The sequence below is a fragment of the Lepisosteus oculatus genome, chromosome 28, assembly GCF_040954835.1.
Source record: "Lepisosteus oculatus isolate fLepOcu1 chromosome 28, fLepOcu1.hap2, whole genome shotgun sequence".
Lineage (NCBI taxonomy): Eukaryota > Metazoa > Chordata > Actinopteri > Semionotiformes > Lepisosteidae > Lepisosteus > Lepisosteus oculatus.
The window spans coordinates 4,587,587-4,603,601 of record NC_090723.1 but is presented as its reverse complement, the minus strand read 5'-3'; the positions used below and the strand labels follow the sequence as shown (position 1 = coordinate 4,603,601).

At 44.8% G+C, this 16,015-nt stretch overlaps 1 protein-coding gene across 3 annotated transcripts in view; it reads right to left on the bottom strand.

Annotated features, from left to right (window-relative positions):
* Positions 1-336: 336 nt before the first annotated feature.
* Positions 337-16,015, bottom strand: part of plekhh3 (pleckstrin homology, MyTH4 and FERM domain containing H3) — a 45,975-nt gene continuing 30,296 nt past the window's right edge. Inside the window, exons 5-13 of one of the 3 annotated variants that reach the window (XM_015361962.2) lie at positions 14,287-14,444; positions 11,050-11,173; positions 9,847-10,147; positions 7,642-7,849; positions 7,220-7,347; positions 6,635-6,755; positions 5,349-5,837; positions 4,473-4,664; positions 337-3,032 (exon numbers count right to left, since the gene is read on the bottom strand). In XM_015361962.2, coding sequence (XP_015217448.2) covers positions 2,898-3,032; positions 4,473-4,664; positions 5,349-5,837; positions 6,635-6,755; positions 7,220-7,347; positions 7,642-7,849; positions 9,847-10,147; positions 11,050-11,173; positions 14,287-14,444 — 1,856 coding nt within the window. In that variant the 3' untranslated portion in view covers positions 337-2,897. Of the gene's footprint in view, positions 3,033-4,472; positions 4,665-5,348; positions 5,838-6,634; positions 6,756-7,210; positions 7,348-7,641; positions 7,850-9,846; positions 10,148-11,049; positions 11,174-14,286; positions 14,445-16,015 lie in introns of all 3 variants that reach the window. The other 2 variants (XM_015361960.2, XM_015361961.2) reach the window with 2 other exon arrangements.

The following is a 16,015-nucleotide window of genomic DNA, read 5'->3' as shown; positions in this document are numbered from 1 at the left end:
TGACACCTTGTTTAATCGAATTGCAATTGTGTGTATATATATATGTGATGGTCAGCCAGCTTGTTTTGTGGATTCATTATGTCTAGTATAAGATTCTTAACAAAGACTTTTGCAATCTCCCTAATTAATATGCGAGACTCGTGGGTGGTTTGGAAGTTCTTTAAATGTTGTGGTATGCCCTGGCATGCAAGAGCATAATCCATGAAGAATAGCTCCAGGATAATTCCTCTCATTAGATTTTAATAGTAAGTGTACTGTATATATTTTAATAATTTAATTTAGTCCTGTGCCCTTTTAATGACTCCAGATCTGATGTCATGAGGATGGGGCTTTCATTGCCTCAACTGTATGATGCAGTTTTAAAAAAGGTAAAAGTAAGCAATATGGAAAAATCTGTTTTGAGACATTTCACCTATGCATATCAATATCTGCAGCTGTAAGCTTTTTAATTAGAGGTGTCTATACAACTGGCATCCCACTGAAGCTCAGCAGCTGTGAGCCTGGTCAGTAGCTGGAAGGGAGAGTGGGAAAGACATTAAAAAAATGTCTGCTGTTAACAGAAACCAAACAAAACAATCGTTATATTGTCTACATGAGACTGCAAATACTTTACAGAACAAATATGAATGGCCAAATGGTATTAAGGAAGCCATGTGTGATCAGATTGAAAAAAAAACATAGTACATTCAGGTATTCTCTGCTAACCTCAATTATGAATAAGACACTTCCAAAACTTATTATTGGTGTAATGATGCTGTTGTCTTTATTAATTACATTTCAATTATTGCACATCTGAGTTACCTGTACAAACATAGTGCAACTGCCTATACATATATATATATAGAATGAAAATACCATGCAGCATACAAACAAGTTAAATAAAAAGCTTTTTTTTTATACAGATAAAAAAGCTGCCCGCAGCTTTTATAGAAACAAGCGGAAGGCTGTACAATAGCTGAGCTGTGTAACAGCAGGTTCACGTCTTCCTCCAGAGAAAGATCTTCACCGTGACAATACTGAGGCTTGGGCTTCAGGGCGCATGTTATCATACAAAAGAATGGAAGGGTGGCTGGGAGCTGCACAGGAAAGAGGGGGCTGCGCCGGACTGGTTTACCAAGTCCAGTGCCGTCACGGCAATTTCTCTGGTTTCGAGTGGAAGGAAACCACAGTGTCCCTCCCACTGAGGAGGAGCCAGGCAAGGCGGCATTGCCAGAGTTTCTGGGCCAAAACTAGGCCCAATCCTAACCATCCAGGTGAAGAACTAAACACGGTTAATTAAATGGATTATCATACAATTAGCAAGGTGGCTGCTCCACAGTTTTGCAATGGAGCTTTATTTCTAAGGGAAGTATTGGAAAGCCCCAGTCGTCTGGAGAGAACTTCAGCAGCTTCTACATGTTGAGGGGAAGATTTATTTGGTCCTACTTATTCAGATATGGCTTACAGCTTTGGGGTGATTTATGCAATGCCTATGAGTGGTAAGTTTAGATAACACAGTAACAACACGTGGCCTATAGGGGGAGCATTGATTTTTTTGATTTTTAAATGCCAGTATGGACAAAACATTTTTTAGATTTATCTTAAAACGTATTGTAAAAGTATTCCCTCTTAAGTATTTTTTTTTAAAGAAAAAGTTGATTTATATGAAAAACAAATATAAACTAGGTTTAAAAATAAAAAAAACCAACCTTTTCAGTTTACCAAGTCTCGTTACTGTACCTTATTTGTAAATGAAATGGTAAGTTCAGCGGGTGTAAGAAGGAGGTTATTATGTGGTGGCTTGCTTCAGTTTTGTTTAACTGGGCTACTGGTGTTAGTGTAACATTTACAACGCTATATATACCAGAGCGGAATTTCACAGTGTTACAACGAATGTGTACTGAAACCGACAGTTTAACAATTGGTCATTTTGGATTGAGTAAGTGTGTATATGCAGTGAAAATCCAAAAAACAGTCATGATGAAATTCACAGACCAGTGATAGCACCAGGATATAGTCTGACCAGAAACCACAGTTGGGTCTTGAGCCTTTGCCAAAATCTTATGTAAATTACTGGTGAACACTCATTGCTGACCTGGGAACTTGAGGCAGAACAAGTCATCTGAAAGTGTGTCAGGTGTTCAGTGTTTCATCTGCACTGAAATTTGCACTTGAGGAATAGCACACAAGCTAAGGTCAACTGGTGTCAACGCTGAAGAACAGTTATAGGGTATCATTCAGTGTTTCCAAGAGACATAGGAGTACTTTCATTCAATTTTGATTAAGATTTGAACAAGCTTTGTGGTTAAGTGAATTCTATGCTGAATAAAAATAGGAGATCTATTAGCTGTCAGGATACTGTTTCAGATGTAAAGCAATGGCAATAGCTCTCATATAATATTACGAGCCAATATCTCGCTGTAACCTTCAGACACGTTTCTCCAACAGTTCTGTGCCCCTGTAAAAGTGCCCCAGGTTTGTTCCAGGAAAGGAAAAGTCAGATCTGTCAGTGACACCAGCAGCTACCGGCTCCAACATCTGGTTTGAATTCTTGAATTAGTCCTCCCAAGTTCACAGGGCCAGTTACATCAACATCTCCAGGAAACAGAGTGCAAACTGGAGCTCTGGGTTAAAGACCTTGAGAATTTGATCAACTTCTTTTCTCACAGAATCTGGGACAGCACTGTGGAGCTCCGCTGACACTTGTGTGAGTTTTTGTGACAAGGATCAATAAACTCTGAAGACCACATCACAAGCGCTGCTGTTATGAAAGAGAATGTTACCTTTTGTTGGATCTCTGGAGAAACACCTCCAGGTTTTGCAAAGTTTAGCAAACCATGTGAAGTTCATCGGTAGGCATCAGTGGAAAAGAGCCCACCTTCTGTTTCCTTCCTTTCTGTAGGCCTTGGCGTGGGTGCTCAAATGAGTTGTGAAGGCAGTTCCAGGACAGGCAGTGACAAACAGAAGCTCTCTCTCTCTGTTCTGCTCTTCTGGCTTTGGTGTTGGCGCGCTGCGCTGATGTAGGCGTTCATTAGCTGGGCGATTTCATTCAGCTGCAAGAAATCAAAAAAGGGTTAAAAGGACTACAAGGCTCAAGCAGAAGTACCCACTTCAGACAGGCTGCATTTGTTCATTTACGTGACATTTTTTTCCTTTATTTGCTTTGGTTTTTCCATTATATTCTGACCACCTTTATTTAGTGGTCATATTCCAGCTGGTAATACTATGATTTTACTTATTAAGTATACAGTTAGTACTGTACAGCTACTTTGCTTTAAATACCTGTCCCTAAGTCCACCAATTAACTTTGATCAGAGTGCAGGCTATGTCTGGGCCATGTCACTATCTGAATAACTGGGACTCCTGTAACGCTGCCCAGGAGAAAACATCCACAGCCAAGAGCCAATGTACTTCTCAGCCAGCAGATGGCTGCTTGCTTGTTAAATGAGCACAGAATTATTGCTAAGGGTGCTAGAGCAGTTGTGTCCCACTATGCTGCCCATGGTATCACTGGATGGTGAAGTGAATTTCAGTCGTCTGTCTCCTGATCACATCTCTTGCTTTCCAAGAGGGCTTGGAAGGCGCAGGACACCCAAGTCCCCCCTATTAAGCCTCTCTGCATCTGAGCAGCTGTGCTGGGGCTCATGTCTGTGGCGTCGCGGTGCCCCGTATGACTGTATACTCCCAGCTAGCGGCTCTGCAGTCTGCGCATCTTCCTGCACCAATAAATAAAATCAAAGCCACTCTTGTGCCCGAAAGAGTTCACAGAGAAGCCTTTGTTCCCCGTGGGCAGAACTAAACCAGTTCTCAACTTGAAAGGGACAGTTTGTTCCTACACAAAGGCCTCGTGGGGAGATCAGAGGTCATTAAAATGTTTTTATAACCTATAAAAAACCTCTGTAATTTACGGGTAAAAACATAATCAGCACTTCCATTTCCTAGTAATTAGTAGTGGGAAAAATGGATGTTCAAAATTTCAATATGGTGTGTCAGATTGGCCCTTAACGTGGAAATCTAATGCAGTTTTTTTTAACAGTATGGTGGAGATGAACAACTTGGGCGATATTTAGATTAGACCGCATTTCTCATGCTGGGCATCACAGGAAATGCAGGTTTGTGTTTTATGTGTCTACGAACCCATTCAAAGCCAAACCCCAACCAGAATATCTAAGTAAGATATCTCCCTTCTGTTTACCTGGAAAAATAAACAAATCATTGTCCCCTAAATTGTGTTTGAGCAACTCTTCAGATTGCCTCCTTTAAACCTTTATGTGAACACTTTTGAATAAACACCCCCCTTTGTGATAAAAAATGAACTCGCTGGCATAAAAGCCTGCACATGTCCTGCTCCTAGTGCACAGTTTAACGCTGGTGAGCAGTGATAAAGCCCAGCACTGGAACAGAGGGGAGGGAACTGCTGCAGCAGGCGAGCTGTGGATTTAACAAAGGGAAGGTTGGAGATTTTGTCCGCCCTCCGAGCTCCTGCGAGTTACCTTGCTGGTTTCGAAGAGCAGGTCCCGGTCTCCCGCCGTGATCTTGAAAGTGTTGTTGTCCGTCACTCCGTAAGAACAGATCTGTCCATAAGGGAAGGACTCCAAAGGCTCAGACTCTCCCTGCCTGTACAGCGCCACTGACTTAGCAGCCACTCCCAGCCACAGCTTCTGGGAGAAACTGCCTGTAGAGCTCTGGGGATTGAAAGAAAGACACGTCAGATCTTTACCTTGGGTAAATGAGACAGCTGCACTTAACATGACAAGCAAAGTAACTGATGAGCAGCCTTGGGGCCGGAACAGTGGAAAACAGAGTAACTGATGAGCGGCCTTGGGGCCAGGACAGTGGAAAGCAGAGTAACTGATGAGCGGCCTTGGGGCCGGGACAGTGGAAAGCAGAGTAACTGATGAGCAGCCTTGGGGCCGGGACAGTGGAAAGCAGAGTAACTGATGAGCAGCCTTGGGGCCGGGACAGTGGAAAGCAGAGTAACTGATGAGCAGCCTTGGGGCCGGGACAGTGGAAAGCAGAGTAACTGATGCGCAACCTTGGGGCCGGGATAGTGGAAAGCAGAGTAACTGATGCGCAACCTTGAGATCAGGATAGTGGAAAGCAGAGTAACTGATGAGCAGCCTTGGGGCCGGGACAGTGGAAAGCAGAGTAACTGATGCTGAGCCTTAGGGCCGGGACAGTGGAAAGCAGAGTAACTGATGAGCAGCCTTGGGGCCGGGACAGTGGAAAGCAGAGTAACTGATGAGCAGCCTTGGGGCCAAGATAGTGGAAAGCAGAGTAACTGATGAGCAGCCTTGGGGCCGGGAAAGTGGAAAGCAGAGTAACTGATCCGCAGCCTTAGGGCCGGGACAGTGGAAAGCAATACTCACAATGTAGAAGTCCACCTCATACAGCGTGCAGCCGAAGCCTGGCCACTGCTTGGCGATGTTGAGGTAAGCAGTCATGCACTCTTGCGGGCTGCAGCCCTGCAGGCCCTTCCAGCGCTCCACGATGGCGCCCATCACCGCCGCCGCCTCCTCCTTCAGCCGCCCCCGCAGCCGCAGGCCTTCTTCCGCCCTCTGCTTGTGCGCGGCGGCCGCCGTGTGGCTCCACAGCGCCCCCGAGAGGAGGCCGGCGGGGAAGCGCTGGCCGCAGCCGGCCGGGGGAGCCGGGGGAGGCGGGGCGGAAGGGGGCTGGGGGTTCCTGAGAGAGGCCAGCGCCCGGGCCTCCACCACGCGGCCGGGGAAGAGCTCGTCCAGCGACGGGAGGGGAGTGTGGGTGCCGAAGTCTCCGTTCAAGGCCTGGAGCCGCAGGGCCGCCAGGGACTGCAGGTCCTCTTCCGACGCCGGCAGCTGACCCCGGATCACCATGTCATGGCACTGGACACAGAAACACGCGGCTATAACCCATCGCCCTCCCAGGACAAGCTGGCAATCCACAGAAATCCTGCACTCTGCACACTATGACACTATGCTAAAAGGTAGGGCATTCCTAGCATGATGCACTATGAAAGCATAGATTTAGCATTTTATTTTTATCCAAGTAAACTGTGGATGCTTTGTACCGAGAAAAAACAATTAACGAACAGCTCTTTGCTGTGATTTCACTGATCCATTTTCCAATTTGAGGGTGACCCAAAATTCTGCATTTATGTGGGAAGGAGAGTATGTCACAACTCACGCCATGCTTGTGTAGTCAAGGCTTGTGTATGCTTTTTTAGGACTGACTGTGTTCCAATTTGTGTAATTTTGTGCAACAGCCATTCTGAGAGCAGCTTAAAATGCACTGAATGACAATGCAAATCGAACAAACCCGGACTGAGTTCTCCTTTAAATATTAATGTTCTATTACCAGTTGCAACACCTTTTGGCATTTTGTTTAGTATTGTGTTCAACCCAACAGAACATTGCATTATGTTGAATCTCTCTGCCAGAATATGGAGCCCAGCTTTCTAACTAGGGGTCACCCAGGATCCTGTTTCTGGAACCCTGAGATGATCCTGTAGCGAATACCAATTACCTAACAAAAACAGGAAGCACATGCTTTTGTTGCGTTTCAGTAATCGGATAGCCGGATATTTGGAGGGGGTGAGGCAGGGGACAAAGCTCTGGCGATGGCAACAAATCTTTGTGGCTTGCCCACTCGGCACCCCGTTCCCTATCGCACCCTTTCATACCTGTTCGAAGAGGAAGAGGTGCTCAATGCTGTCTGTGGAGATTCCGTCTGTGTCCAGGAAACAGTAGAGCTTGAAACAGAGTCGCCACTGACCTTCTGAGCTGGGATCCTTAGCGAAAAGACTGCAGGGAAAAAAGAGCCGAGTATCACAGGGGTTGATCAGGGTCACAAAGGAAGGCATTCTGCAACTCTGGTGTGTCAGAAAGGAAGACCCACACAGACAAGTGTTCTTCTTTTACTATAAATCATTCCTTTAACTGTGCACCTATGATGAGGGTTTTCAGTCAATTGATTTATTAGTTTATTAGGATATATAGAGAGGGAACAATTTAAACAAAGCTGGCAATAAAACAGGGTGTAAGGCACAGTCACATATGACTGATTTTTCTGTGCTCTTAGTCCTGTTAGGTGCAGCGGTGGTTTGAAAAGGAGTACTATTTTTTCCTGATGAACATTTGCACACGTTATGTATATTAATGAGATTTCAGATGGAAGACAGGGAAATTGCAGAGGTCTGTAACATCAGAAGCCTTCCTGTGCCTCCAGTGTGGTCTGCTCAGCTGCGCGGGATATTTACTTTTCAAACCTGGTTAGGATGTCGGCAATGATGGTGCTGCCCCCTACTGCCCGCTCCCAGTGCGCGTTCTGCTCGAACAGCGCAAAGGTGTTCTGGCTGTGCTGCAGGCCCAGCTGCTCGGAGATCTTCTTCACCACCTGCAAACGCACAACCAAGGGGGCCAACGCAGTGAGCTGCATGCTCATCAAGATCCAGCTCTCCAGACACGTAGCGTAAGCTGACAACCTACAAAAAGCACTTTCTAAAGCCAAGTGCTTCTTGAAATGAAAGAAGAGCTCCATGCAAAGGAAAAAAAAACATTTTGTTTAAGCTCTACAGCAAGAGTGATATAACGTTTTGCACTGCAAGTTGACTGCATCAGGCAGACAGGCTGTTTAGTTACTGGTGACAGGTACGTTAACAACAGAATATCCAGGGCCACACCCCCTCACCTCGTCGGCCGTGGTGTGCGAGGTGATGGGCAGCTGGCAGGAGCTGTGGCCAGGGTAGTACACTGTGCACAGCATCTCCTGCCGGTTCAGTAGCACCTGGATCTCTTCCAGGGACGGCACACACTCCCGGCCTTTGGTCTTCTCCAGAGCCTCCGATATAAAAGCCGCATAGTTATCCATCTCGGTGTCGGGACACTGGCTCTGCACCCTGGGACAAACACAGTCGCACAGGCCAGGGCAAGGTCAGGAGTGGAGCGATCACAGGGCTACAGACCCGTGATCGCTGTCCTGAGAAAATGGATGCTGTTTTCAGCCCAGTGAATGTAATGTAATGTTTCTTTATTAGCCCTATACAATTTCTTGCATTAGGAATTTGTCTTTTCACATACCCCAGCTTTTCTCCATGGAGACACAGACACACAGACAGGGAGAGAAGCTGGGGGTCAGAGCGCAGGGTCTGCCATTGTACGGCGCACCTGGAGCAGTTAGGGTTAAGGGCCTTGCTCAGGGGCCCAACGGAGTAGGATTCCTCTGCCGGCCGCGGGATTTGAACCGGCAACCTTCCAGTCACAGGCGCAGATCCTTAGCCACAGAGCCAAGTGTGAACATTTTGCAGGACCTCGAGATACAGCCTATAATATAACCCACTGTATATGAGCATGGAAAAACGCAACCACTACCTGGCTATGTGTAAGAGACTAAATGTGGGACTGATGTGATAAAATGGTGTCATCTTGGCTAAAACTGGACATTTCAAAGATTGCTTTGGTATAAAATCGACCTAAATTCTTAAATCATCCTGAAAGTGTCTTCCATTTTTCCAGTGTCCTAATTACAAATAAATGCAACCTTACGCATTCCTTGACTTCAGTGTAATTTGGGACTACTTTATCTGGTTAATGGCTGTAAGGATGCAGATTTTGCCAAAAAAGGCACATGAACATAAAACACTGAGATGAACTTTCCGCAGGATTAAAACGGGAAAAAAGCTGCATTCCGCTCGTGTGAACAGAAGCCGTTTAATTCACCCTTGTGGTTCTACCACTGTGGCAAACAGATGTTACAGCCACTGGCGCTGCATTGTCCCAAGCAGGGCCACTGCACAAAAGGTATTTCTTGTTAAAGGTTTCTCGGCACTCCCCACCAACAGGAAGTCATTTGATGGCACGGACCTGATGTTTCCTAAAATAAATTGTGAGAGGCACTCTGTGGTGGTAGTTTGCTTTTTATTAGGCACAGAACGAAGTTTGTTCTGCCACATAATTAGGAAAATTCCACTGCATTCCTGTGCGATTTCTGTCTCCAACATCCCCCCCTCCAGCCATTAGAGCCTAGAACTTGGGCATGTCTTTGTTTCGATCTCAGACGCCACAAAAGGTTGAGCGCACTGTGTTGCGCACTGAGGGTAGTGGGAGTATCTCTGGCGCAGGGAAAGGCAGACTAGCTGATCCCCAGCTTCGTGGAGCCCCTGGTATCACAAGCCCCTTTTTGTTCTGAAATTACTTATTATTTATCATTTACCGGATTTATCAAAAGGGGATTCAGTTCCTTAAATGCAAAACTGCCTTTTTTCTGGCTGACCCATTTAACACAGTTTTTTGGGTGCTATTTAAGATGTACAGTACTGTGAAACAGCACCTGAAAAGACACTTGTGCCTTTTTATCCTTAGAAATTTGCTGTATTAATGTGACAGTTTCAGATATTTTGAGCGTGTCTTAATTTAGTTTGGAAAATGGTCACAGGCTCTTAACATTCAGTCTTTTTAATCTATCATTTTCAATGGCTGTGTTGTGCACATGGCATTCATAACAGATTATATTCTTATAGCTCAGCAGAAAGTCAATTTCCTTTCTTAGAGCATTACTGAATGGTTAGAATGACATTGAAAAAGGCAGTTTCGCCTTTTAAATTTGAATTGAACAGTTTGAGAACAGGACATTTCTAATTAGGTCAGAATAAATCCAAAGCAGTCAGCTCACATCAAAGAATTTTGTGTTGTTAAGGTAAAAAGAACTTGCCGTTTTTCGCATTTCATGATATTTTGGGCCAGTGAAGGTTTTTTTCCCGAACATCGGAAACTATCGGACCTCCACAAGCATGACAAACACATATGGTTGGAACCCCACAAATATGACTAGATATGTTGACAAAATGCTCATGAACGGTTAATCAGAGCCAGTGTGGGCTCTGAGCGGGGTGCCTACCGCTTCAGGTGGAAGCGCAGGTACTTGCGCACAGGCAGGCCGGGCAGGAAGGTGCAGCTCATGCAGGTGAGGAGCTGCCAGTAGCGCAGGTGGGCGGCGGTGCTGGGGGCGGGCACGCCGCTGGTCTGCTTCACCAGCTGGCAGTAGACCTCATCGCGCAGGGGGTGCAGGTCCAGGCAGGTCTGCAGCACCCCCTGGATGAGGGGCACGGGGTCCCGCGCCGACTCCAGCTGCTGCAGGGAGTTGAAGACCTTCACAGCCTCGTCCCGCAGGGTGGTGTACCCCTTCCCAGTGTGGCCTGCTGGGACAGGACAGACATTGCCGCGCCAGTGTGGAACTATCCCATCATCCTGAAACCACCAACCATCGCTACGCCACCCTGTGCTTTGTGCTTTTTTCCCCAAAACAAAATACTACAAATCCCAACTGTAATATGATGTGTTACAAACATGCAGCAATTGTACAATTCAAGACACATCTGCAGATTTCAGCACAATACCTTTTTTCTTACACACAGTTAGTCATGAATGGTAATATAATGTTTGCTAAACTGTACGAATTTCTCAATAACACATTTTCAAAATGTATTCACCCAGGCAAGGGACAGATAAAACACAATCGTGAAAAGGGTTCAAGATTCACACTTTGGAGTGAAAGAGATCCGAATCACAGCAGGGAATTTCCTCTTTTACAGATTTGGAAGTTTTGCACTAAGTGGAGCCAATGCATTATTTCTTGCTCAGAAATTAAATCAAGAACCAAAACAGAAGTTAGAAAGATGTGTAAAGGGGGAGGCACTTCTTTACAAAAAGGGTAGCAGGTGCCTGGAACAAACTACCCGGGTTTACTACGCTGTCGAAGCCGAATCCTGGAATTCTTCAATGATGCGATCTGTGAATGAGATACGTGCTCTCCAATGAGCCCTTGAATGGCCTCCTCTCCTTCTAACCTTCTTAACGTTCCTATGGTCTGAAGGGAACCTACAGGTACATCTATGTCCACAACCGTACAGCAACATTTTCTGCCAGATTTGAAGTTATGCATATCCTGCACATATAGATTATTTGTTGTGTGTTGCAGCCTGCTATTCTGCATATTTAACTTGGATATACAGTACAGTGCTCGTCTCCTGAGCCTCTAATCTAAGCACAGTCTACATGGGAGGCGGTGTAGGTCAGGGCGCACAAGGCTGAGATCACTCACAGGTGTGGTCCAGGCTACCGTAAGGGAAGGGCAGCAGTGGGGCATAGAGGGGACTCTGAGTGTACTTCAGGATGGGATTGTGATTGTAGATGTGCTCCACCACCTCAGGGTTGAACTTGTTCTCCTGTGGAAACACACAAGAATAGGCTCTGCTGCATGGTCCGAAACGTCAATAATTCTTATTTTCATTTTCCTGACACTTTTACCAAGAGTAACTTTCAATCGCTCCCAATGAAAGCGATTTTCTCCAGCAGTGCATGCTGCTTTTCTATAGCTTGGCTTTCAGAGAGCTTGCTGGTAAAGGGGTTAGACAGCCCTGAAAGGACACAAGGGGTCTCATTCCCTAATAGTTCTCACACAATAACACCAGTCTTACCCAAGGATTGGGCACACTCCATTAAATACTATATACATCAACAACGATGCTCAATAACACACACATACCTTAAAAAACAAGACATGTACGCAACATTAGCTTTAGCTGAATTTGCAAGATGCATGGCTATACATTCAAATGACGTGGAAAGATGGTACTAATGAACATAATGATCTGCACACAGAGTTTGCTGAACCATGTGATTTATCAGGGACACTTACACAGGACCAGTATCCTAAGGACAGTCATATCCAAAAATGTCTCTGTGAGAGTGCTGTGCTGACAAGACACTGGCTATTACAAGTGCATCTTTCTCTCACTGGAACTGCTAATGATAAGGAGCAGTTTTTGTTATGACAACAGCCTCTTTTTAAGTGACCCAACAGTATGCAAAAGTTGAGCAATGCAGAATGGTCATGCAGTCAGCAGAAAGCTCTGTCCTGACTTACACGTGAAGGGGCGTGCCATTCTTGGACTAAATTAGGCACCCTTTCGTGGATCACTGGGAAAAATGCTGCGATCAGTCCAGAAACCTTAGCAAGGTGAAAAGGCCTGAACATGAAATGAAAAGCTTTTTGGACCAAGCAGAGTGTAAATGATTTGAAAAAAAAACAACAACAAATGCTTTGCAGCAATTAACATTGACTCCGAACAATCATGACTCCAATAAAAAATAAGTTCTGTATATGAAAGCAAGAACTGAAGAGTCCTTTTAGTTACAGATGTTACAGCAGCTTTGCCTGGGAATGTACACTTTCAGCGCCTACAGAGTCTCTCCCACAGGCAAGAGAGGTTATCTATAGTGTTGTTCTACGGTGCTTTGGCAAACAGGAACTGCCCTATGGAGTCTTCAGGAGATAAGGAAATGAAATGGGATTGATGTGGGAGCTAAATGTGGAGCTCATTTATTATTAACCAGACTGCCTGACAACCAATCAATGGGCTAAATCTGGGCAAGGGTGACTTGCTGTTCCACTGTCTTCGAGAGCCTTGATTCTCACAGCCTGTAGGTCTCCTACATGTTCCCAATGGAGTGGGCTGATCCTTGCTGTTATTATTAGGCCTTGGAGACAAGGAATTTATTTCCTTTATATTCACCTGCTCATTAGTGTATATCCCTGGTAGAATATAAAAGCAGCATTTGTAATCTAAAAGCATTAGTTCCTTTGATTCCCATGTGGAACAACTGGCTAATTTGTGTAAGACAATTTTATCTTTTTTTATGACAATTTGATCCTCTCAGCTTTGGGTTTAGCATCAATGCAATATTTGCGAAGTTGCTTTAACAAATAGCAAGCAATTTTTGCTCGCAGTGTGGAAACTTCTACTTAAGAAGAATCTTTTACAAAGTCATCTAAAAAGAGACAGGCCAAGGTCTAGTATAATTGGGAAGTCATGAAAAACTGTTTTATTTTTCTGGAATTGGCCCAACAATGGTTTACAAGTAACAAAATAGAACACTCTGTTGATTTAGGGTCTTCATGTTTGCTAATTATAAATGTACACATTAAAACATAGCCAAACAATAGGGATTTAAAACTGAGATGAACCCGCTGCTAACAAAAAGCCACATTGCAGACAGACTGCACTATAAAGGACTGAGCACATTTTAGTTGTCAAAGCTAGGAGAGATGGGGGAAAGGTTTTGTCTGGCCTGGAGAATGGTAATTTTTAGTTTGGGGTTGTATTTTATAGTGTTTAGTGAAATAAAAAAATCTTCCCAAACAATGGAGGTGATTTCCAGCAATGCACTGGTGTTTCCTCGCATTGAATACAAACTAAAAAAAGAGGAACTGAATGAACAGTGTTTTGCAACACAGGCCATTTTCAGGATGTTGGCTTTTTAAGTATTTCTGCAAACCCCACTTTGTGAATCCACCCAAAATCTCTTTTAGTTCTTAGTCATGTCTCACCTTGTCAGACACTCCTAATGTGAAGGTTTATATCCTGTGTTGGATGTAACAATAACTGCTTACACTTACAGTATAAGGCACTTTTCTGGACACTCCACCGAAAGTGCTTTACAGGTCACGGGGATCCCACTACCGCCACCAGTGTGCAGCCCCAACTGGATGATGCGCCAGTACTCTCACCACACACCAGCTCTCAGTGGGGAGGAGAACAGAGTGATGGAGCCCGTTCAGAGATGTGGATTGTTAGGGGGACATGACGGGTAAAGAGCAGGAGGAAATTTGGCCAGGACACTGGGGTAACACCCCAATTTTTTTTAGACACATCCTGTGATATTTAATGACCAGGGAGAGTCAGGACCCCGGTTTTACATCTTATCTGAAGGACCGCACCTTTTTTGTGTACATAGTGTCCCCTCACTATACTGGGGCATTAAGTCCCACACAATTCATGTCCTAATGTGATATGAAACTCCCAAAATTCTTTTCAGAATCAGCCCAAAAAATAAACTGAAAACATTACCATTAACACATTTGTTCAACACCTCCCTGTTGCAACAGACATAATAAATAAAAGTAGGAGTAATATTTCTCGCATACTGAAACACCTGGCACAACATGAAGCAAACTCAAACAACCACATCTGATAGTTTGATTTTACATATCATGCAGGAGACTGATGTGCCTGTGCTTGAAAGTTTCTGCAAGAATATTGGACAAAATATCGGGGGGGGGGGGTTGATGTGTTGAGGAAGGCTCATTTGCATGTGTCACGTCCCAAGTGGTGTTTGAAGAGAAACCTGCTATTTCTGATTCACGTGACAGAATTGCTAAGCAAAATCCCAACCAGAAAACGAGGAAAAAGGATGCTGACTCTTGGAAAAAGTGGCTGTAGAGGCGGGGGGTACAGTACTTACCCTAATACTAAGAACAGCAAATAGAAAAAAGTACCTCAATGTCCCGAATCAGCAGCTGTGTGGGCGTCTCTACTGGGGCTTTACTCTCAATGACCTTCTGGATGGCACAGGCCCAGTGCACCGCCTCGTTGAAGTGCTTGGTGAAGAGGCGGTAGCAGTGCTTGCGGCCGTACACGGTGATGCTCCAGTACCCTGCGGCGCACACAACCACAAAACGAAGGCCAGGTGAGCACCGCAGTCGCACACTGATGCCCACAGCAAAAGAGGAAAACTCCCCCCTTGCCCCCCCATGACGCCGTGCTGAAGGCCTTCGCCTCGAAGAACGATTGGCTTCCCTACTGTAATGTAACACAGATGGCAGTTGTATTTTGTGGGGTAAAGGTCCTTTTGTCACGTGAAACAAACACAAATCTCGCCTGAGACAAGACTAAATGCCCCTTAACGCAAAATTAAAATGTTGGTCCTATATCAATAGCTCGATCCATTTTGTATGATCCCTCCAAGAGGATGAAAGCTCTTTCAGTCTCAAAGCTACAATTCTGAGATGGCAGCTGACATGATGGCACAGGCCTGACGGCCTTACTAAGACACAGGTGCTGACCATCTATGTTATGTCATGGCCATGTTATGCCATTCAAGGATGTTATGGAGGGGTTAGCATTTGAACCCTGGCTCTGCCCCCAGCTATGACTTTGTGCAAGCTTAACCTGCACGACTCCTATATCCTATAGAGAAAGCAAATCTATCCCAGAATTCCAAATCTATCTCTCTAACAAACCTAATCCCAGAATTCCCAATCACCTGCCAGAATCAGAACAGTTTCCTGTCCTACTTGGCAGGGGGGGGCACAAAAGACCTCCTGTCACAGCCTGAGGAACAGTGAGTCTGTCTCACCCTAATACTTAACGCTGTATGTAAATGTCTGTACATGTTGTGTTAATTGTACCTGTTTTGGCAACACTGTAATTCATTGATCATGCCAATAAAGCTCTTTGAACTACCATTTGAATGTTAAAATTGTCCTGCACGTAACTGTGCCACCACTGCCATCGATGTATTTTTTCAAATTGACACGAATTCCAGTTTAAAATGATAACGATGGCAGAGGTGAAGACCCTTTCTCACTACGCCAGTCCCAGATACCGAAAAAAGGTTAAGAAGTGAGCATTGGTAAGAAAACTGAATTGTCTTCTGCTATTGCACTTTGCTTGATTACTGAATTTATTCCACTTTATTCCACCAAGTTTTGTTGGGTTTTTTTGAAGGATTTCACTAATTCCGTGCTCATAAATGACAACCCACAGAAGTGACACCATTCAGGGAGACATAGCTGTGTTTACTGTAAGAGGGGCAACTGACTAAGAGATTGGAGTTTCCCTTTCTAGTTGTTTGGGGAACCTGGTCACAGGCTCTGTCTCCATTTGTTCCTCTTGTGGTTTCCTGTTGGGTTTAGGGTCTCTAGCAATTCCACTCTTTACAAAAAAAAAAATCACAAAAACCCTTGAGCTCCATGCGAACTAATGACACACTACACAATGTGCACAGAAACCTACCGCTATCTGGTATTCTGGGAATATCCAAAGGCTCAGAAATGGTACATTAATCCTTTGCTCACATTCTGATTGTAAAGCATGAAAGCATCCACAGCGTCCATAATCTGGAAAGAACTACAACTGCTTTAGGACGAAAGTGCACAAAGATGGGCGTATGTACAGAATTTCTGAACACACTAATATAAAAATTAGAACACACAGAGATTAGCA